General features: G+C 48.8%; 8 protein-coding genes across 8 annotated transcripts; 3 read left to right on the top strand and 5 right to left on the bottom strand.

Moving 5' to 3' along the window:
- Nucleotides 1-6: 6 nt before the first annotated feature.
- On the bottom strand, nucleotides 7-2,248 carry KY384_003524 (uncharacterized protein; the record flags this gene model as incomplete). Its single annotated transcript, XM_044812038.1, has 4 exons — nucleotides 7-807; nucleotides 854-1,042; nucleotides 1,646-2,143; nucleotides 2,195-2,248. The coding sequence occupies 4 exons, from the start codon at nucleotides 2,246-2,248 to the stop codon at nucleotides 7-9; spliced, it is 1,542 nt and encodes a 513-aa protein (XP_044671171.1).
- Nucleotides 2,249-2,643: 395 nt separating this feature from the next.
- On the top strand, nucleotides 2,644-3,566 carry KY384_003523 (uncharacterized protein; the record flags this gene model as incomplete). The annotated part of the gene is made up of 2 exons (XM_044812037.1): nucleotides 2,644-2,696; nucleotides 2,879-3,566. 2 exons carry the CDS (start codon nucleotides 2,644-2,646, stop codon nucleotides 3,564-3,566), a joined length of 741 nt encoding a protein of 246 aa, XP_044671170.1.
- Nucleotides 3,567-5,555: 1,989 nt separating this feature from the next.
- On the bottom strand, nucleotides 5,556-7,070 carry KY384_003522 (uncharacterized protein; the record flags this gene model as incomplete). The annotated part of the gene is made up of 5 exons (XM_044812036.1): nucleotides 5,556-5,800; nucleotides 5,887-6,174; nucleotides 6,228-6,522; nucleotides 6,618-6,952; nucleotides 7,016-7,070. The coding sequence occupies 5 exons, from the start codon at nucleotides 7,068-7,070 to the stop codon at nucleotides 5,556-5,558; spliced, it is 1,218 nt and encodes a 405-aa protein (XP_044671169.1).
- A 1,810-nt stretch (nucleotides 7,071-8,880) lies between these two features.
- KY384_003521 (uncharacterized protein) lies at nucleotides 8,881-10,337 on the top strand (the record flags this gene model as incomplete). Its single annotated transcript, XM_044812035.1, has 3 exons — nucleotides 8,881-9,359; nucleotides 9,401-9,752; nucleotides 10,032-10,337. The coding sequence occupies 3 exons, from the start codon at nucleotides 8,881-8,883 to the stop codon at nucleotides 10,335-10,337; spliced, it is 1,137 nt and encodes a 378-aa protein (XP_044671168.1).
- A 1,655-nt stretch (nucleotides 10,338-11,992) lies between these two features.
- Nucleotides 11,993-14,418, bottom strand: KY384_003520 (uncharacterized protein; the record flags this gene model as incomplete). Its single annotated transcript, XM_044812034.1, has 6 exons — nucleotides 11,993-12,229; nucleotides 12,279-12,452; nucleotides 12,517-12,544; nucleotides 12,623-12,734; nucleotides 12,808-14,065; nucleotides 14,239-14,418. The coding sequence occupies 6 exons, from the start codon at nucleotides 14,416-14,418 to the stop codon at nucleotides 11,993-11,995; spliced, it is 1,989 nt and encodes a 662-aa protein (XP_044671167.1).
- An 821-nt stretch (nucleotides 14,419-15,239) lies between these two features.
- KY384_003519 (uncharacterized protein) lies at nucleotides 15,240-15,569 on the bottom strand (the record flags this gene model as incomplete). Its single annotated transcript, XM_044812033.1, has 2 exons — nucleotides 15,240-15,464; nucleotides 15,519-15,569. The coding sequence occupies 2 exons, from the start codon at nucleotides 15,567-15,569 to the stop codon at nucleotides 15,240-15,242; spliced, it is 276 nt and encodes a 91-aa protein (XP_044671166.1).
- A 1,846-nt stretch (nucleotides 15,570-17,415) lies between these two features.
- KY384_003518 (uncharacterized protein) lies at nucleotides 17,416-20,130 on the top strand (the record flags this gene model as incomplete). Its single annotated transcript, XM_044812032.1, has 1 exon — nucleotides 17,416-20,130. One exon carries the CDS (start codon nucleotides 17,416-17,418, stop codon nucleotides 20,128-20,130), a length of 2,715 nt encoding a protein of 904 aa, XP_044671165.1.
- A 575-nt stretch (nucleotides 20,131-20,705) lies between these two features.
- On the bottom strand, nucleotides 20,706-21,435 carry KY384_003517 (uncharacterized protein; the record flags this gene model as incomplete). Its single annotated transcript, XM_044812031.1, has 2 exons — nucleotides 20,706-20,936; nucleotides 21,025-21,435. The coding sequence occupies 2 exons, from the start codon at nucleotides 21,433-21,435 to the stop codon at nucleotides 20,706-20,708; spliced, it is 642 nt and encodes a 213-aa protein (XP_044671164.1).
- Nucleotides 21,436-22,725: the final 1,290 nt, after the last annotated feature.

Genomic DNA, 22,725 nt, shown 5'->3' with positions numbered 1-22,725 from the left:
GCCTTACTACGCTTTGTCACTTTCGTAGACTTGTTCTTGCTTGCCACTATTGATCGACACAAAGTGATGCCTTGGGTGAAATGCGCAACGCCCTTGATATTGTACCTCCTTGCCCTTTGCGCTCAACTCCACAAGACGAAAATCTCCCAGGTGAGGTGAGAGCTCTGCACAAGCCATTTCAAAAAGCTTCTGGCAATGCCTTAGAAAGCTTGGCATATCAGCGTCGTCTATGCGTACTTTCTTGGCCACAAGCTCGAATGTGACTTCTCCAGAATCTATCATTCCTTGGAAGGAGTCTTTGATATCTGCATGCAATAGACTCAATGTCTGAGGGATATTGTGCGGAGGTGGAAGTCCAGGTGGGAGCTGCCAGTCCCATAACCAGAAAGTGAAATTCTCAATGATGTACTCAATGTGTAATGTAGTGTCCCTAACGCTGTTCAACACAGAGACTGTATAGCGTACACGCTGCTCTATCCATGCCTTGAAATGCTGCAATACTGATGCAATTTCGGGTTCATTATCGTTCACCCCTACGGGTGGGAGTCTCTCAGGCCGGATCAATAACGTCACGCTGTGTTTTCCGCCAATGCATGGTATTTCAGGAACGTGTGGCAAGGGCAGTGGCGGAAAGGTTGGCAGTCCACACATCTCCTGCGAAAGAAAAGTGTCGATGATGAAAGTACCATATCTGTTGAATATTGGCAACGCCTCTCGATGGACTCTTTTTGAGACTCGTAGAACCCCTGGGCAAGCCGCTGGAACATATTGTTTAGAGGTTTCTGGCCTGTAAGTCCCTACGAGAACCTAGAGCGCCTTAGTACATGATGTGAGACGAGTAGATTTGTTTTACCAGGCTATAAATTTCGTCACGAATCTCGCGTGGAAGCACGATAAGCCTCCCAAGGGAAACACGATCGGTTGCCATGTCGATCAGAACTGCGCAAAAGATTGAGTCTTGATGATGTCGAGGTGTGTAGCAGAGGAACACAGTTGAGGGATTATCTAGTACTCGAAGGTAGTACTGAGGAAAGCCAGATTCCTGACGAGTCAAAAGCTTGCAAGCTTGCTCATCCACTCGCAGCCGTGAATCTGTGTCGGTGAAGCCCTTGGCAATAAAAGAAAATAGTAACAATCGATAGCGTGGTACAAGCCGCGAGACTTTTCCCTTGAACCTTCAAGACTTAATATTGGCTAACAATTGAATTCAAGCCTACTTTGACAATCTGAAAGGCAGGAGATCCTATCAAATATTCCCCATCTTCCTTTCCGCTTCAACTCTATCGATGCAAAGAGTCAACATCGATCAGCAGCTGCTTCAAGTGAGGTATACCATTTTGTTCTTTATTCACCATCACAAAGCCCGCGTGACCTCATCCCTCCTTAGTTGCTTCTGATGCTCTACTGGGTGGAACTCCAAGTAACTCACGCCGAACATAGTCGGCAAACGTGTGGATTTCCACAAGGATTTCCCCAGCAATGGCTCCATTACTGTTTGTATTTCCTCTAACACATAGCGGGCGCAACAGAAATTGCCAAATTCCTGGTGCATTTCCCTTAGGTCAATCCTCTCTGGTTCATCGTGCATTTCTGTACGCCAGAATTGGATATCAGAGTTCCCAAAGCACAGCTTATAACAACTAACACTGACGATGAGGTCTGTGTAGCTCATCCAGTTCATGAACAGAGACTGAAGCAGAGTGGACATGACCTCCGGTCCAGATGGATCCCAAATAACACGTCTAGTCTCCGGACGGAATACAAAGCTGAAGACAACCTTGTTCCTTGTAGTTCTGTTGCTGGTGAACAATGACATCAGTGTCTTGACTTTCTTGCTTTGGGCTTTATCTTCATCCAAAAACTCATCAAAATCTTTCCAGCTTCCTGTGGTTATTTGGAAGCAGATATTCGTCATGAGGTTGCAATTGGTCAGGGTCAGTGCTGGGTACTGAACGTTATCTGTCGCACAGAGAGACACCTTTAATTTGAATGCCGAAGCCTCGTAGAAGACAATGATTGCTTCCTCATGTAGCTGCTTCGACGTAAAAAGCAAGGCTAGGTGCGGACTCTGAGCGAGCTCGCCGGCGTTGTCAGAATTCTCACCGCTTTTGCGTATTTTCAGTGTGTAGACACCACAGAGAACCTGGATACGTTAACTTATTTTTCTTAGTGACGAAAAGGAGAAGGAATTTACCATATGGTAGATTTCGTCCCTGATCTCCCGTGGGAGGCATCCAAAGGTACCCATACTCGTAGGGGTTTGCATCTTGGGCAGAATGTTGCAAAAGTCAAGCTAGAGATACCAGATCTTCACCTGTGTACGACCCTTTAGTAATGATTGTGAAAGGTGAGCAAACGCCAGCCAGCAGGTCACATGCGAAAAGAGCAAGCTGAAGTAAACACACACATACGTACAAACAGATGACGCATGTCACACAAGCTAAATGTGTTTACACCCCAAAAGGCATGTGACGTTCACGAGTATTTCCTCACGTGCGGTGAATAATTTCACACCACAATTTAGTCGCTTAACATTGCTTCAGGAACAAAAGGTAGGAGGTTGCAATGTATATCGCTCCAGAGCTTTCAACCTCCACCACACAACTTGGTACTCCGCTATGACTATGCATCCAGAGACAGCTTATGGCATGCTTGGAAAGCTCCCTAGAGAAGTCAGGGATCAAATCTACTGCTACGTAAGTCCACACATTCCCTCCACTCAATCGCTGAACAAAATCACTGAAAACTTTTAACAGGCCATACCCAAGAGATGCCACTCAAATTATCACAGATTTGAAGGGCGAGGCTGTTCCTCCTCATCTTGTAGCGACTGCAACGTAGCGTTCCGCTCCGGACTGGGCCTGTTGTTCACATCCAGAAACATACACAACGAATCCGTCGAGATACTCTACGCCGAGTCCAGCTTCTGCATCCCATACAAACTCATCGATACACTCTCAGCACGCACTGGCCCGCCTCTGACATGGAAGAACGTCAAGAAGATGCGCATTCTGACCATCAGCATCGAGGCTCGTATGCGCAATACCAACGGAGTCCATGCGTATCCAGCTCCATTCAACGAGCTTGACGAAAGATACATCGTTCCCTTATTCGACTTTCTTGCAAAAGGGGATACTGCCGTTCAAACTCTGACGCTTGAGATGGAAGACTGCACGCCTGACTTCCTGACCTGCGTCATCTATGCTCGAGACCTCTTCGAGTGGCTGGAACCACATGTTCAGAAGTTTGTGAAGATACCAGAGCTGGTGATAGCCTTTCATACAGACGCATATCCAAACGAGAGATGGGCGTGGATCAAGGCATTCGATTTCAACCCTCCGGCAAAGGGCTTCCTGGATACCCATGGAGCTGGAACTTGGAGGAGCATGTGGTCCCTGCAGTATGATTGTCTGATGATTGGTCTGGCAGAAGCTCTAAGAGATGAATTTGGCCCTATTGAAGCCGAGGACCAGAGTGAGGATGATTGGAGATACAGTCGTCGGATGAAATTTCGTCCTGCTGATCACTCGAGGACTGAATTGGGAGACGTCGTGGAGGAGCAATAAAGTATTCGCCGTCATGGACCGATTGAGTGATCGCTGAGTACCTGGGCTCGTTGAACTATCAGTGGAAAGGTCGGTTAGACTTTGTTGAAAGACAGACAGAATGACTATTCATATTGACGAAATTTGAATTATAGCAGATGGTATCTATCAGATAATTCAGTCGGCAATTGGAAAATTATGCCTGTGCAGTTGTCGGCTCAGTCATTCTAAGATACGTGATATTGCATTGCACATACTAGGCTAGGCTATAGGCTGTCGTCCTCACCTACAGTTTTGAAAGTGCATTCCCATCTTGACTGCAAATCTTGCAGTGCATACAGATTTGGTTCCCGAGGTCTCTCGTAATGCATCTTTGTTTTTAACGGATAGTGCCTGACTATGTTGACGAACTCTGGATTGGAAAAATCCTTTATTGTCTGCTTATTTCGTTCCCTGTACGATTACCTGATTCGTTGGCTTGTTGAGACGTGCTAACCCTTGTGCTCGATGTGGCACAGACATTGAGGCCAGGCTCGTTCAATAAGACATATAAGCCCTAGGTGAGGCCGTCCAGATCGTCTCTTCCTTCCCTTCCTTCATTCGCAAAGCGCAATCAGGGACCGCTCAAGCACCATTTCATTTGAGTCACTCGTTGAGCGTCCCAAACCTGCAGCCATGCAAAGAAAAACTTGCCTTTTTGAAGCGGAATCTGTGTACTGTTAGCAACGATGAGCCTCACAAGGCCGGTACTCAGCATCAATCACAATTGTACTTGAACCCTCTCTCTACAATCTTCTCAATCTGCTTTGGCCGGAGTGTACACCCGCACCGCCTCTGTGTTAAGTCCGCAAGACCAAACCGGCTTCCATGAGCTAAATGATCTATGGTCTGCTCGACGGTCGGAGAAGAAATATTGCTGCAGACAATGATCCGATCTTGTCTTCCATCACTTCGAGCACCATTATCAGCACAGCTGATGCATCCCAGCTTAAACCTGAACTGCGTGATTTGTGAAATGTTTGGCAGGACTGCCACGGTCTTGTGGATTTTTCGAAAAAGGTGCAGAGCCCAGCATTGACGAAGGACAATATCGCTGAATAATAGATCGATGCAGATCTTCTTGAGGTTTGGGCAATTTGCTACAGTCTGTTGGAATTCCCAAGTCAGCTCAAGTATGCGTGCCGAAAGCTTTCATCGAGGAAGCCGAGAATTAGACCAAGGTAAGGATAGACCCTTACCTTATTGAGCCAAATTAGAGGCGATAGTTCTCTCCTCCAGAATCCCGATCGCGGCAATTCGAGGTCTAGTTTCGCAAGCATTGGTCTGATATCATATGTCCCAATGCGTTGCAAGGATCGTTCATTGCTATCAATGAACTCCCCCAGATCATAGATCCACATTCGGAATGTATTTTGACCAAAATATTCATAGCGAGTCTCTTTGGCAATCTCCGCATTGGAGGCTTTGAGGGACAGTATGGTCAAGTTGACGGCACTGGAGTGCAGTAGTTCTCCCTTGAAAGACCGCTTATGAGGCAAGATATGGAAGTCATAAGTAATCGGCCCATCATGCCAAAGGCAAAGCTTATAAATGGCGGTGCGGATCTCAGCAGGGAGTGTGGTGAAGTTTACTACCGACATCATATGAATGATGGAGATATCAATTTAAGGAGGATCTAATGAAAGCTATGTGACGAGGGTAAGGTTGTACTCCAGGCAAAATTTTGCTCTCGGCCGCGTTTAAAATTGTGCAATACTTACTTAAAATCATATGGAAGAGTATGCGTTGGTGTTTACAAAATGAAATGTCTCCAGAGGCTCACAAAGTTTGGGTCACGGGGGAGCCAAATCTGGTTCCTCTGTCAACCCTTAAGGAAAGCGAATTGTGAGATAGATGGGGGCAGAACGACTATCAACGGAAGCAGATACCTGCATCAGAATGTTTGGCCCCGCTCGCCTTGACTGCATGCAATCAATGGTGTGCACCAAATTCACTAGAAGGCGAAATATTTCAGGCCCTGCTCCCTTGCTTCAATCCGTATTTAAACAACGGGCTCTGCTTCAACTTCTCCCAATCGACCATCATCATCGAGTTTTCCGTCGACGACACAACCGCTGCGTACCCTCGCTCCACAACCTCTTTCTCATACACATCGATGGCCTCTTCGAGCGGCTTGTCCTCGTAACAAACAGAATTGAGCGCTCTGCCGAGGTACGCCGCGTCGTGGACGGCGTTGTTGAGACCTTGTCCGCGATCTGGTTGGTGAGAAGGTCAGTCCCAAGACACAGTACGGGAGATAGAGACAATCATCCGGGGACTGTGGCTGGGAGGAGAAGCTTACGATAAGTCATCGGATGGGCAGCATCGCCCGCCAACGTCACGCTGCCACCCCAATTATCCCAAGTGACGGTAGGCCAGTCGCCAAGCCGGTCAGTCAGGAGGGTTGATCGCTCCGCCGCGGACAGAAACGCGTCTTGAAGAGGCGATGCCAACTTGTGGCTGAAGTCGTCCCATATCTTCCGAATCTCGATAGCGTCAGTGAGGGACTCTCTATTCGCGTCATATGGATATGTCAGGTGAAATAGCCAGACCCATGTCTCTGGGCGGTTTTCGTCTGGAATATCGTGGACTACGTGTGAGTTGTCAGAATAATCTCGCTATTGTCATGACAAGCTCGCTTACCAGCGATGAAAGCCACGAGCCCAACGGGATGAACGGTGACGACCAAGTCTGCATTGATTCGGTTCTTCAATTCTAGTGCAATCTTAGCTGGCAGGGTACCCAATGCTCTAAGGCCCATCAGTGGCAGCGTTTGCAAGCCTCCCCTTTCGGCACCCAGCAGGGCCTGTCGTACTCGAGACTTTGCACCGTCTGCCCCAACGAGCAAGTTGCCTGATGCAGTGGTCCCGTCTTCAAAGGTTGCAATGACCCCTTTGCCGTCGTCCCCCTTCTCGACGCTTTTGAGCCGTTTGCCATACTACGTGATCAGGGTCATCAAATCTTTGTGGAAGGTCGGCGTCCTTTCTCAGAGGCTGAGGACTATGTCAACGGTAGGAAACTGTATCTGCGTACCTTCACATCGATTGCCTGAGCAAGCACCTCCCTCAACCTCGCTCGATTTAACCTAAGCACATTCGGCGTCGGCGCTCTCATCAATACTTCTCCCGTTTCGGCATTCAAGATTGGCATAGTTGCCCCTTCATCAATCTTCGCATGTGGCTTCACTTGCGCTTTTGAGATGGCATCCTGGACGGGTTGTGGCAAGCATTCTGCGAGAGGTGCCTGCGCCCAATAGATGCCAAAATTCCAATTACGGCCTCGGGCGTTGAGATGCACTTCGCGTTCATAGACCGTACAGGGAATGTCAAGCACCTTGAGGCGTTGTGCTAGTAGAAGGCCTACCGAGCCTATGTGAGGCGTTCTCTGTCAGGCACAAATCTCAACGAAGCAGTTCACAACACATTACGGACCTGCGCCAATGATCAAGACGTGAAAGCCAGCGGCTTTGCCGCCCTGCGCTACCATAATGCTCCAGAGAATTTGTTCAAAGCCTACACTTGGTGGAGCAAATGTCAAAAACAGCTTGGAATGTATGTTTTCCTTTGTTGGCAAGCTGCGCAAGGCGAGAAGTGCGGGGATGAATGTGGCCCTACTTTGGCGTCGCTGGGCATATTTTCATAGTCTGCGCGACCGCCCTAATTTGAAAGCGCGCCAATCGTGTCAGTGACGTGCCATACTATCGATTTGACTTTGAGCCCTGGCGTGGCACGCCTGAGATTCTAGACCCGAGTGATCGACTCATACAAGAGTCAGACTTCTCGGAGCCTTTCTATGACGTGAATTGACGACTGTTCTGCATGATAGACCGTCAATGGAACAATCACCAGCAAAGGTATGGGCTACGTGATAGCTTAGAGAAAGCTCAAGCAGGTGTCGAATGTTGAACCTAGAAGAGTTTTGCAATTAGCTCATCTATTCTCTCGCCTGCCAGCGGAACAGCATCAGTTCGGACATTCAGAGTGCCAATTTCATTCACACCAGCTGTTTCTTTAGCTTGATACAGATATCATGTGCCTAGAGAATGCATCGATTCCCTCTGGCTCGGTGATTGCGAAGGTCTGACGAGTGCTGTAAATTCGATGCATCTCGCAATATCAAACAGTGCAACATCTCTGAGTTATTGGCACTTGTATCTATTATTTGCCTTTAATAGCTTGATAGTTGGGCCTGGTAGAGTGCTTCGAGCTTTGAATGTATCTTTGGTACAACAAAAGCCCCTCCAGTGGTTAGTAGGTCAAGTCATACTCCTCATTATAGGAGCGATGTGATTGAGAAATTTGGTCGCAGTCCAGCTTGGAAGAGACACATTCGTGGCATTAGCCTTGAATGAGCGATAGTATGAATATGCTACAACTGATTGAGCATATCGACGGGATGATACGCAAAACATAACGTTCCCGGCCGTGCTGGGTCCCACGAGAATCCATGATATGTTTCGAAGACAGCAAGTCAGGTTTGAAGTGATGTCATTTCATAATATGAGCATTAGAAGCGCTGTAGCTAATAGACCTTGTTGATATGCTCAATGAACAGCTTGAGGCAACCTGAGCATGTCTTCGTCTATGAGGAGCGAATGCTTCATGGGAGGGGCCTCGCAAGTGAACTGTGCCGTTAAGCAGACTTCGAGCTACCAAATTGATTGAACATATTCAGAAGCTCAAGGGCGCCCTTCTATTTCTCGCTCGTTGGTCAAGAAAGCCTCATGATTCAAACCGGCTGATTCATTTGGGTTGATGAAAAACTAGATCGGGCCGTCTATAATTCCGGAAACCCACCTTCGGTTCTTAGTAGTGCCTTGGCAAGCTTGGCAGACTCATAGGGCTGCGATGAAATTGGAATTCAAATGTATGTCAGTAACAAAATTGAAAGCAGTCATCTGTGTATGGGCCCGTCAACGATCAGTCAGTGGACCAATGGGATATCTTCATTTGAAGTACTCGACGACAGCTCCGCTCAGAGTCGTGTGCGCTGATCTGGACGGCTTATAGCTACACCACTAGCTAGACCCTCTTCTCCGCCTATAATTCCCCCCGCGAGGATAGCCGCATTTTTACTAAATCAAATCGTGCCAGCAAGAACCCAGCCTTGTCTGTACACTCTGCAAGATGACTCTGTCGGAACGCGTCCAAGCAGGTATACGTGCTGTACGTGATGAAAGAGCCTACTATTTCTATCTACACTGATATTCGCCGCTTATCGGGGTCGATTGCGCTGTCTCCCGAACAAGCCTGTACACCTTGATCACCACCATTGGCAGGCTGCTGTATCATGAATCATGAGCGGATTAGACTTGTTTGCTGGCATTGGTGAGAGACCAGTCACCTCTTCTGCTTTCGTGACGCTGATCTTCAATGAAGCCGCCGCTGTCGGCGTGATTCACCTCGTCGTTCAGTCTATCGAAAAATACCATGAAGCGAACGAGGAGTTGGAAGAGACTGAACAAGCTCGTCTTGCCGCGACTTTTCAGACCTCCACGCTGCGCGTTGTCTTTAAAGGGTTGTCGTCTAATCTGAAGAAATACAACAAAGACGTCGCAAGCAAGTTGGAAAAAGATGACAAAGTTGCCATGCAGGAAATACTTGACGAGATTGATCGGGTCACCGACACATGCAAGGGTACGATGCGGAAGCTCAGACATGAGATCCGAAACCGGAGTCGAAACAAGAAAGAGCTGGACAAATGCCGGAACGAACTGGGCACTACTCTGTCTTTAATTCAGAGCCTACAAACATCATGGATAAGGTTTGTGGATGAGTTGGTTGGAAGTAGCTTTGGATCGAGCTCACCCTCTTTAGTTACATTGCGATGGAGACCTTGGTGGCCACCAAACCGGATTCAGACAAAGGGAAAACCACCAGTCCCGGTGTCACAAAAAGACGAGAACGCAAGCCAGAGCCTGGGTACATCGAACGCATATCAACAGGCATATCAGGCGAGACATTGGTTCGAACCGATACAATACGCACAGGAAGCTCCAGTACGAGTGCTGGCTCAAGCTTCAAGTCGACCAGCAAAGCAAGCAGTGCTTCTACAGTCTCCCTGAAAAGTCTCACGTTCACCAACGATAAGACACTCAGGGAAGCCGTCCAGAGGGCAGACCTTGAACGGGTCAAGCGCATCCTCAAAGCCACCACAGACGAGGAAGAAGTAAGTCTGACGCAACGTCCATCGTGACTTTGCCTGTCACCTCGAAAGAATCGTCTAACATTACCTCATCAGCTTCGATCATATACAGCCTCTGCCCTTCTCCATGCCTGCCACTCCCGTTGTAAGTCCATGGTGGAAGAACTACTCACCGCTGGAGCCTCGACCGATATCACTGACAATCATGGACTGGGAGTGATGCATGCCGCAATTTCCACATCGGAATGTTTGGACAAAGCTACAATGATTAGGGTCACAGACATACTGCGCCTGCTCGTCCAGCACCGAGCTTCGGTATCCGCGATTGACCAGACCAAAGAAAAATTGCGGCCTCTTCATTATTGTGCACAAACAGGCAACTACGAAGGTGCAAAATATATCTTGGGCAGAGATCAAAGCTGCGTGAACAAGCCGGATGCAAGGGATCAAACAGCGCTGTACCATGCTTGCGTGCACCATAGCCCAAATGAGCAACTAGTGAAAATACTGTTGAAACAAGGAGCCAACTTTGGAAGGAGGACAAGACCAAAAATGGACACACCCAGTCATGTTGCTGCAAGGAAAATGATAAAGAATGCGGGGATGTAAGAGCCCTACCAGAGATGACGGAAGTACATACAGAGCACGACTACGAACCTAAGGGTCATGATATAAGGATGACTGGGGGCACGGCACTAGGTCCCCTTCTACTACAAACACCACAACAGTGTGGTCGACAAAGGCGACGAGCTGTCACCGGTTAGTCTGGCTGATGAGATACCGATGACATGCGATGAGAATAACGGGATGCGATATGCGACATTGATTATCACACTTCAACCCCTTTCTGCTTCTACGTATTTTCTTTCACAACGAGCACATACGGGCGTACTCGGTGTTAATCTCAGGACCATAGCGGAGGCCTTCAATACCCCCGCTTTCCAACTGTTCGGCGCAAGGTGTGGCGATGTGGCATCAGGCCGGCCTCCTATAATCTGGATGCCCTTAGGCGTCCTGGATAGGTCATTCATCGTCCTTTCTTACTCCTGTCACATAGGTGTACCTGGTTTGATATATCACATAGCCTTGTATAATTCGATGTAAATATACAGCGTCGAGTGATGGCGTTGTGCCTCTGTCAGTAGCACTTTCTCGATCATATCTTGCTAAACTACTACCCAGTGGGGTGAGAGGTACAAGGCTGCAAGCTATCGCTAGCCAGCCTTCTCCACTAATACCCCTCCCTATACTCAAAGAGCCCGTCACCACGACTGATCGATGCTATGACCAAATGACTCCGTTCGAGAGTGCCTAAGCCAGCACCATAACAGATAGCGCCTTTACGTCCCTCCACAGTACCTTCCATTGTGCAATCTCTTTGCCTCTTACACCGATCACCTACCCTATCCCACCCCTCGAACACGAGCAATGAGCTAAAGCGACTACTTCGCCACCATCCGTTCGCTCCACCCCCAACCCTCCCTCTAAAACCCAAACCTCTCCATCACTACACACCACATATCTCCACTGACAACCTCATAAAGCCCCCTCCACCGCCCTGACCAATCTGGTCCTCCACGAACCATCCAAAAACCACACCACCTGTTGCCACCAAGGAAAAGCTCGACAAAGCCGAGCGAGTGCGTCTGGCTACCCTCTTGAAACTCGATCAACTCAAAGCAATATTCAAGATTGTCCCTTTGTTGTTGAGAGAATCCAGCAGCATGTCAAGGAGAGGAAGCTGACCGACAGAGAATAAGCAATCTCTGGGGAGAGTATGATCGGGTAGCTCATAATTGCACTGGGACCTTGCAGAAGCTAAGACACGAGGTGAGGAGGAAGAATAAGGATGAGGTGGCGATGCAGAGGCTTAAGAGGGAGGTGCGGCGTACTTTGGATGTTGTTTAAGCTTTGATGACATCTATGAGTTGGTTTGTTACTCGTTCTTACTCTGTGTGGGGAGGGAGGCGCTGATTGTTGAGTAACAAGTATTGTAAACTTGAGCATTCTCGCAGAGCTCACTAGCAATCCGAGCGGAAGCGTCAAGACTCCAGCACAGATAGGGACGAACGCGAGCAGTCTTCCGCATTAGATTACGAGAAAAAAAGCGGAGGAATGTGTCGCTGTGGGAGTTAATTAAAATCTATCGCACAAATGAGAGTCATAAATAACAACTTCGCTCCCCTTCATTATCATTATCCTTCATGTCCCGTTTCTCATACCTCATACAGCGCTCGTGATTCCGTCGCCATCATTTACCACCCCTACTTTGGCGTCGGCAGCACCTCAATGACATCCGCATTCGCCCCTTCCGCAGCGCTCTTTCTCCTCTCAAACCTCAGCTCTCGGATATACGGTGCCTTCTCCCCAGTTCTTTCCACGTCTACCTTCTTCCCATCACCACTCTTCGAGCCACCGTCTTCGGGACCCACGGTCTCCTTTTCATCAAGTGGTCCCACCTCGTGGTGCCTCCTCTCCCAAGCTACCCTCATTCTCACCCTCTAACACCCTTCTCGTGTGATTCATCCGCGCAACTTCGACCGTACTGACACTACCCGCCCCACTCTGTGCAGTCAACCACTGAATCTTTGCGCCGGTGACATGGCCATAGGGATTGAGTCTTTTGAGTTGCGCTTTGGCGTGCTGCCGCAGTTTGCGCCCGAAGATGTAGGACATGTCTTCCAGCGTTGCCGTTTGGTTTGTGGAGGGGACTAGGAACCAGACCTGGATGTTGTTAGGATGGAATGGGTTGTGGGAAGAAGGGAGGGGAAAGGGAAAGTTGCCCTACTAGGATGAAAGCTACGGCGTTGAACCCGCTAAATTGGCGCGTTAGTTGGAGTTTCTAGGGGAGCAGAGTCTGGAAAGAGACCGTGCGAATGGGGAAGGAGACTTACGAGAACAGGCCGAGCAGCTTGCCATGCCCCCAGTTGATACCAAATGGGACAAATAGGGCGAGTGTCCCGGCGCCACTGAAATTCCAGAAAGTTGACCAGCTCATGCCGATTTCTTAATAGAGATGTCAGCGAATTTGATGGCAAAGGAGACCAGCGGCGGGTCCAAGGAGGAGAGATCAACTCACCACGTCCTTCATTCGGGAACACCTCCGCGCAGTACAAAAATGCTATCGCCCCTGCTCCCAAAGAGTAAAAGACAGTAAAGATCATAATGAACAACGCTACTAGGGGCAAGCGTGCCGAATTGCCCTCTGGTATGTTGAAGCAGAGTGCGGTGATGAGGAGAGTAAAGACACCGCCAAAAAGAGACAGGAGAAGAAGGAAACGGCGACCGCGAAATTGATGCGTCTTTTCTGTTGTATAGAGCTGCGTATCGTCGCTTTCGCTGAGTTCGACGTCGGATAAGGAGGATGTTTCCGATAGGACTCGAGAGTCTCGTTGTAGTGTGTCCAGAGGGAGGCCATGATGCTGACCGTCAATTGAGGAATCGCCGTCGTTTATAATCTCTTCGTCATCCTGAAACCTTACAGAAGCACCAGCTGCTGAGAAGCGATTGCTAAAGTCGTTCCTAGTGTCTCCTACTTCTTCCTCTTCCGAAGTGCTAGGCCGATGTAATCCATTGTCATGCATACTCTCCTTATCATCGCAGTATTCAGACTCAATCTCAGTCACAGCTCTAGGCTCCTCTTTATTCTCGACCAAGAAATAAGCCCACGCTGAAGCCAGAGCATTAACAGCACCAAATCCAATGGCGAGCTTGTAGGAATCTAGCTTTGCCTCTTCTGGTGTCGACTTACGAAGCTGCGCAGAAGAAAAGAAGTTGGTAGCAAGGAAAGCTATCACATTAATTCCTAGAAAGGCACCAGAGCGCGTAAGTACAGATAAGTAGTGGGAAAATAAAGGAAAATAATCACCTGAAAGCTGCTGACTGAGCATGACTACCATGGCCGCAATGGCAGCTCTACGAATCCTTGGAAAGGTGTAATGGTTGATGAGACGCCGCCAATAGCTGGTTCGAGGCAACTCAGGTTCGAATGGATTCAGACCTTCGGTTTCATCGGAGTTGGTGGCCTCGAGATCTGCAGCTACCTTGACTTCGGGCGCAGAAAATAGCCATCTCTCGGCTTGAATCTGATAGTAGATAGAGCACAGTTCTTTGGCGGCGATGACTCGTTCTTTCCGAAGCCTGACAAGAGTGGTGAATGCTTTTTCGTATTTTCCTTGGATGATGAGCCAGCGAGGACTTTCGCATGAGACCCAGGTCAAAAGTAAAAGAGCAAAGGCTGGAATTGCGCCACTAAGGAGCTGATGGCGCCAGCTATCTCTCAGTATGTATGTTGCTGTAAAACCGGCGAAAAGCCCCTGAGTAGATTTCTGAATCAGCTGTGTCCCACTTATGACAGTGTCTATGATGTGCACTCACAGTGGCGACGAAGACCTGCCAACCTACAAGCAATCGCCCTCTAGAAAGACAAAGCGTTAGCAAGTGCCACAATCTCTCCACGCACTCATCATGAAGCTGAACACAAAGTATTAGTGGTGCCAAGGATAATGACCCAATCGAAACTAGCGCCATAATTCTCCAGGAATGTCTTCAACTCGCAATGAGGAAAGTTGCCCACCTTTTCGACGTTGGCGTGACTTCGGCCTCCAAAATAGGAACAACGCTGGCCTTTCCGCCCACACCAAGCTTTGGAAGAGTCAGATGTCGTGTCACTTGTCATAGAAAGGGACATTTACGCCAAGCACGATCCTGCACGCAAAGAGCGCTTGCCTAGGGAATGCGTAAGACTCTCAGACATCCTAGGCATGGTGAAAGGTAAGGGGGTCAATGCTCACCAACTATGAGTTCGTGAGGCTCCGATAACAGACGTAAAGCTGCAAATCGCGGCGCAGAATAGCGCACCACGCCTTCCTATGTATTCCTAGTCAGACAGCGTCAGCACCTAGTCCACGTAGAAGAGAAGCCTCTGAGAAGAAGCCTGAACTGCAGTGATATAAGACTCGCTGACACGTAAAGGCAGCACAGGTGGCGCTGGATAAGTCTAGAAATTGGGACTTACGCTGATAGGATCTGATATGTATGATCCAAGTATAGCCTGGTTGGTAACGAATATCAGTACAGACCTTGAGCCAATGGCAATCTGGGATAGCCCAAGACTTATGTCACAAAGCTGGGTTGGGACGTCTTCACTCACTGCTGAAAACCACATGATGCCTTGAATGCCACCAAAGATCCACATATCTCTCCCTGACGGATGATGAGGGTCTATATTGAGCCCAAACTCTTGCGGCCAACCGAGGTTCCCGGTGCAGGCTTGGTCCCTGACGCATATTCCGAGTCAGCGTTCTCAAAATGACAAAATATCGCATATGGATGGTCTCACCAGCCCTGAGTTAGACTCGCGAGAGAGCACGCGAATAGAGTCAGTAACAGGTCCTTGGGTTCCTCCCAAAAGGCAGACGATCTTTGGATGCGGAGAGCCTCCCGCTCTGCATCCGACAAGGGTATTGCAACTTCCTTTCCAACATCAAGCAGATGCCCAACTATTGCTCGTCATGCATCATTCAAGAAATGAGGCGAGAATTCAGTACCTTTGGCTAACTGCGCGCCTTTGTATAATTCGTCATCAGTCACGACTCCATGGCATTTGAATATCAATGGTTCCAGTGACTTGCGCAACGCGTAGTCTTCGATATATCTCAATGGAAAGTCGACTACACCGCCTTTGTTGTCTTTCATCAGCTTGTCGAACCGCTTTATGAGATCGCCCCTGGTGGCCTTTGGTTATTTCAGAGTCAGTATCGACCATGGATATCAAAGACTGGGACCTACCCGCCGCGGACCTCTAGAACGAACAAATCCTGCAGGTCTGATGCGAGGCATTCCGGGAAGTAAGTGTGATACAGCTGGAGGTGGAGAGGAATAATTTCAGGAGGTCGTAGGAGCACATACTAATAGATCGTCCTCCGTGACAAGGCTGGACGTTCCGGCAGCGACATTCTCATGGAAAGACTAGCTCAACCGAGGGCGGAAGCAGTGGAAACACAAGGGATCTCCTACTGGCTGAAGTCCCTAGAAGTCGAGTCTGCCTTGCCACGGCAAAGCGTAGGTCTGGCGGCATCACTGCGTGGGGTCAATAGCCCCGCACCATCATGATTTGACACTAGTCCTCAGCCTGCTTTGTAGCGTTGCATTGGGCTCTTGGCAATAAGCGATCGACGTAAGCTGTATACCAGTTCGCCGAGAGGGGGAAAGACAAGCAGCGAATGGCCTTATCGAAGAGGTGCTATTTGCAGGCGTGTATGCGTTGCATGAATGGCAAGATTGATCGTCAAAGCTGATGAGCCCAGGAGTCTGGGCCCGATGTCACGAACCTAACGGCAAAGCCAAGTCAAAGTCCACGACGTCGGGCTATTATCATTAGCCTGCTAAACTATCCGACTTTGCGAAGCTAGTCAGCACAAGGTTGATTCCATGTAGCATGATGAGTGAGACGGTTTACATTGTAAACGTTTTTTCGATTGCCACGAATGCCAAGCATTTTTGGCCCCGAAGCCGGACTCAATATACCCAGGCGTGATGCAATATGTCTACTGACTTTTCCATGGACAGTAAGAGGTGAAATTGTGCAATCATGTCGTTGCAAGAGAGCAACAAGTGTCTCACATGAAACATGACTCTAGAGTCGACAGCTATTTTGCCGTTCGTAAGCCTCTCAGACGGAGAGGGAGGCCCTCACTCGCCTTATGGAATCGCCGAGAAAGATCAACAGACCCTGACGAATACTCAGGCTCCAGAAACCTGCGAACGAAGATGGGCTTGACGGCGAGAGCCAAGTGAACCAAGCGCGCAGCGGCTTCGGTTGCATATTGCACATCGACTGCAATTGTCCCTCTCGTCATTGATCTTTTGCTCAGCAGGCAGTCCGGAGAGATATGAAGAAATCGCTCAACGCGATAGATTTGAATGCGCTTTACGCGTTACTATGCATGCTGATATTGGTGTGGTGTGTGAGAAATCAACCAGGATGAACGAGACCTGTTCAGTCAAAGGGCTGCGATCGAGATCAGGCTGGAGAGGAGCGCGGCAAGTGAACGTGCTTTCTGTCCATAATCGATACAATTCGCTTTTACCCCTACGTGGCAGTACTGAGGAGATATAGGTCATTGCCGAATACGTCGCGTAGATCCACATCACTTGCATATTTCCACTGATCGACTGATTGGCCTCAACCTAGTCAGTACTGCTTGCGACGAGCATGACGCCCCCGTCCCTAAGACATTTGGAACTTCTGGCCTCTCGCAAGGCAGATCGTAGACGGTGCATCATGAGCTCAAAAGACAGAGGCTACGTACTGTCTATCAATATACAACTGGACTTGGCATACTGAGGAGAGGAATTCACTTCACGAAATCCGATGTGGGCAAATTACGGAGGTCCGCCCGACATGTCCGCTTTGAAGTGAATGATCTGTTCGGTGATGTGTCACGCCTCGCAAATTCTACAGCTTCGCTCGTCTCACTCCGAACATCATTACCACATACAGGGTTTTGCGTAAAGCGATCACTGAATACTTCTTTCGTCAAGCGTAATGCGCAGTGCTCCGGTGGACTGATAATCGATTGACATACTCTACGCAGAAGCTGCCACGCTGTCTCTAGCTTTTCGATTGACCCACCATTGTAAAAGAGATTGAACCGACTGGTCGAAATGTGACTGTTACCCCAATATGCTACCGCAGATTTTGTTCAGCAGCTATCAGAGGTACAAAGAAGACACCAACGTCTTTACGACTTGGCTTTCTCAATCCGCTCGAGCCTGCGGTTACTATCTTTCCACAGCTGAGTCATGTGAAGCCGCGACCCAGAAGCCGGCAAATCCGGTAGCTTCGACGCCGCGTCTGAAAGGCAGAGCAAGGAAATTGGCCAAATTGGCTCAGGATGATCGTGGTTCAGAGACTGATTTCCATGTCATCAAGCACAACGTGACCTCAAGAACGCTCCTTGAACAAGCGGAAACGGTAGCGAGATCGCAAAAAAAGATGCCAAAAGAGGTCTTGAGTGTCGTAAAGCGTTCAATCAATGCCCGCAAACGCTGCTCGAAATGGTTTAGGCAGAGCGCCTCTGATGATCTTGACTCCAATAGTAGCCACGAGCAATTCATTGAAGTCTTAGAAAAGGCGCTCAAGATTCTCGAACCTTGTATTGACACCCACACCGAGAAACGTGCTCAAAGCTCGGAGACACCGGGCTCAGCTCAACCCCCGAATGCTGGCTTATGTAATCGATTCGGCATGCTCAACGTGGAGGATGTTGACGAGACTTTCGATGTCTCAGCCGCAAGCGTCAATATGACAGCGAAGTCACCGTCAAGCGCTCCATCCAAAGATCGCGAGGAATACGAGTTCGAGGAGAAGCTGAGCTTTGCTCTTGCATTCATAGTCTTTTGCTTCTTCGAGGACCTTCATGGAATTGAGGATCTGCTCAAAGATAGTTGGCAACAATACAAGGAGGGAAAGCTTGATTTAGAGACCTGTGCAATGACAACCAACCTTGCGTTGGACCTCGTTCGGCGAGCTGAAGAAGATCTTTTGACAAAGATTCCTGGTGAGCCCATTGAAAAGGGCAGCTCATACTTTGACATGGTGAACCTACTTCTTTTCAAGAGACCCGTGCGTCCAGAACAAGGGCCTGCTCCACAGGAAGTGGCTATTCCGCAGGATATGGTTGTTCCACCAGAAAAGATCGTCCCGCAAGAAGAGATCGCTCCGAAGGAAAGATCTCACCGGGAAACGACTGAAGGATTGCTTGAACAGCTGGGTTTGGACCCCTTGGATCACTTTATTTACCTACCAACTCTTCGGATTCTTACAAAATTCCAACAATCGGCAGACTTATCGAGCTTCTTCGTCCAAACAGTGCCCCTCATTACCTACTCGCTTACTTCAGAACCATGGTTGTATGACTTGCCCCATATCAAAGAATGGGAAGATGAGGATACATTTCTGACGCAATTCTTGATGGACCAGGCCTTCGAAAAGTACATACCAAAAGTGGAAAGTATCTGCCAGGCTGATGAATACTGGAAGGTTCGAGATGAGACAATGATCAACGGTTTCTCGATTGCATTCTGCCAGATGAAAAAGGAAAAGATACCAAGCGTTTGGATTGTCTTCGCCGCTCGTATTCTCCTCGATATCAGAGGCATCCTTAAGACAGCAATCGATCAGACCTATCATAGCCAAGTCGAGTACGGGGACAGTGCAATCAAACTTTTGAAATCTTATGAGGGCAAACTCATGGCCTTAAGTGCGAGTCTTCGTCCCAAAGAGGACGAGAATCATTTCCGGGGTCTCTATCGACTGCTTCATTGCCGAGTCGTTCAAAACCCTATACCATGGATGAAAACGAGGCTTGGAGAGAGTCCCGCAAAGGAGCTTCTCAAGCCAATCAAATTTCTATCGCTCAAGAACAGCCCCTCGGGTCCCAGGAGCTTATTCTCGAAAGAACTAAGACTAATAGGAGGGATTGGTGACAAATTGACTGACGAGAAAATAGACGAGGCAGACTGGGAAGAGGTTCGAAGTATTAGGCCTGCTGCCAGTTCTGACTTTCTTCTAAAGCACAATCCACTGGCCTGTGGAACTGTGATGTTCAACGCCTCTCTCGAAATGGAACATGTAGGTATCATAATTGCAAATCAACACCAGTCTATCTTCGCTATTTCTCACTTATATAACGCTGTTCGACAGACTGGGCACTTAGAGGCGTCCTGGAAGGAACTAGATCATGTTATAGAGCTCCAAATCAAACAATTGTTCCAGGGCCAATTGCCAACGACACCGCAAGATATGTTCAGGCGTTGGGTGATTAGATTAGGCATTCCATCATACCACTTTGCCCACGACGCAAAATTACGGGCTCCGAACTGGAAAAGAAAAAACAAAAAGTATTTTGGACCTGAGTTGTCCGAAACACGTATGACAAAAACTCTTTTGGACTTCATACACTCTCAAGAAGCGAATGAGCATGGCATGCGCAAACTTCAGCTTTTGATTCAGGAGAAGCAGACTGAAGCTGAGAAGCGAGGTGGCAAGAGGAATGGCCAGAAACAGTTGACGCCAATTGAAGTTCTTCAACAAGTCCGTGAATGGCTACCACGGACTTTAGAGACCATGAAAACAAGATACATTCAGCTAACACACATATGCAACGATCTGCTGGAAAAGATCTACTGCCGCATCGAGGAAACTCTTGGAATGCCACCCTTGATGGACGGCATGAAAGATCACGTTGTTTCTAGGAATATGACGATGGTCTTGGGGATTCTTTCAGAGACGATGCACTGCAGTGAAGGAACGAAGAAGGGTGATAAGAATCGTAGCCTTCAGCTCTCCATCGGCGCAAGGGTTTTGCACGATTTTCTGGAGCAAGCCACGACATGATATTTGGCCCACCTTTTCAGGATCATCTTCAGCCAAAAAAGCTATGCCATAGAGCATAGAAACGGCAGTCACAAAGGATTCGAGATCTTCAATTGCCCTCTTTAGATCTGTCAACTCAGTCATCAAGACTGCAGCGCTTCAGAACGAGGCAGCCGAAAAGAATGATTCGACGGTCTGTAGTTTGCGGGACGACTTTGCGTGCCTCTATCTATGGATATAAATTGCCAAATCTAAATCATTAGCATCTGCTTTGCTTGGACAGTACTGTTGGTCTACGTGAAATGGACAAGACACTGGACCTAGCCCACAACCCTGCGGTAACTCTAATGGTGAATACGCAGAATCAATACCGCAAAATCTCCCACCTTATCTTCAAGCTGACAATCGAGTACCGTGCCCAATCCTCTTGTTTTAGATCTAGTCTCATGGACATATGCTGCCTGCCGGTCTCAGCATACAACTTCTCGAAAACCAAGTCTATTCTTCGACACTTCCGCACCTAACTTTCTGCCACGAATCTGATACCCATTCAATCCCAAAATCCCTCATGCTTTCTCACGAGTCATCTCTCGCACTCACGCCCTGATCGTCCCCCAGAAAACCACCGCCGGTCGCTGCCCACTTACTTCCACACCAACAGCAGGCCGAAACACAATCCTCCTCCCATAATAAAACTCCCCCCAGCCCCCCTCCACCACCCCCACCTCATCTTCGGTCTCAAAAGCGCCTACCTTTCCCCCAACATTCTTACCGAAACAAGACAGTTGCACATCGAAATGCCCACGCGCCAACCCCGTCCACGACGCCTGCTGATCAGCGAAACAAAGGTACAATCTTGACGAATGGCTGTAGACGCGTCTGAAGTGATCCTGCACGTTAGGCATCGCGTCGGACTTGATGCCCACCGATACCTTGGCCACGTTCGTGAGTTGGAGGACGTAGTCTTCGAGCAGCGTGAGGGACTTCGTGGGTGTAGTTGACACCCTTTTCGTAGTCCTGGTTGTGGTCTATTATTTCGATGACTACCATTTTTCTGCTGATTCCCACCCCCACCCCCCTCCCAACGACCGTCTGAAGCACAGTCCGGACCGACCCAACAGCGCTCTTGTCATACCGCCCCCCGAGCTCCGCACCATCCCCCACCTCGGACGGAAATGCTTCAATCCTGACAGTCACCCGCTGCATCTTCTCCACCACCTCAGCCGTAACGGGCGGATGGCTGACAGCTGTCGATAACCCTCCCAAGGGAATGGTGATGCGGAAGGTGGACTCGCTGTAAGCTATGTCGACCACATCGTCCTGCATGGCGAGAGATGTGCAGAGGATGGCAAGACGCGAGCGGAAAGGTGGGGCGCACGCGGGGCAGCAGCAGCGCCGGACGCAGAGGAGGTGGTGCGCGTTGTGGTATTTGCTGATGACGACCTAGTTTCGTTAGTTATTGGGCGGGCTTGCGCGGAGGGATGAGGTGGAGGCTTACATTGCGGTAGATTTGATCTCTTAGCTCCCTGGGGAGCTTGCTGAAGAGGCCGAGCGGTGTGGGTGAGGCCATGATGGTGGGAATCTGGGGTGGGAGAGGAAAAATGGGAGATAGTATATGGTGGCGAGGAGGGGTTTAGGCGTGTTGAACGACGGGACCCCGCTGTGTTGTTGAAAGATATTCAGTGCACTGCGGGGTAAAAAGGACGTCGACCTCATTTTTGGGATTTCTAAATAATGGCTACCTAATTTATTCAGAGATCGATGTGGAGGGGTAAAGGACGTGTTGGGTGACCCCGCTGTGTCAATAAAAGAGATTCTGCGCACTGAGGGGTCAAAACAGCGTCGACCTCATTTTTGGAAATTATGGAATGCCTCTTTAACATTTTGACCTAATATGGAGGTTCATGTGGTGGGGTAATATGTGACCCCGCTGTGTTATCAAAAGATATTCTGTGCACTGAGGGGTGAAAACGGCCTCGACCTCATTTTTGAAATTTCCAGACTTGCTCTATCCAGTTTTCAATTTCAGTCATATCTTGACGGACGCATTCCCTCAATCTACGCTGCGTCGTAGCTTACTTCTAATCGTAGGCAACGGTTTCCTCGCTTTTGTTCCGCTTCTTACAACTTGTTCGTCGATACTTCGTCGTGAGGGGCGGATAAGCAAATTTGGAACCGAAAGATATTGCAAGTGGAGTAACGCTAATCTAGGGCGATTTTGCCGTCAGTGAGTGTTCTAGTCTTACTCTTGCTAGACCTTCATAAATCCATGGCCATTCTATGTTGCTCATCGTCAATACATCTTCCTCGATGTTGTGATCATTACTAAGGATCTGGAACTTCATTCTGTCGCCGTCGACATCATGGCCCCCACATCTTTTGCCACTCTTCCTCCCGAAATCCGCAATACCATCCTTGAGTTGTCCCTTAAACATGACGGTTTGGTGGTGTATAACGCCTATCCAGCATGGTTGAATTGTAACTTCGATGACGGGTATTTGGGTTATTTGGGTATGAATTTCTCGTTGCTCTCGGTGAAAGCTTCCAATGCGCAGATTGCTGAACACGCTCGCTGTATCTGTTTCGGTCAGAACACCTTCAAAGTACGAATCGAAA

The sequence above is a fragment of the Bacidia gigantensis genome (assembly GCF_019456465.1).
Source record: "Bacidia gigantensis strain McMullin 20006 chromosome Unknown contig_180, whole genome shotgun sequence".
NCBI lineage: Eukaryota > Fungi > Ascomycota > Lecanoromycetes > Lecanorales > Ramalinaceae > Bacidia > Bacidia gigantensis.
This window is presented reverse-complemented; position numbering and strand designations above follow the sequence as displayed.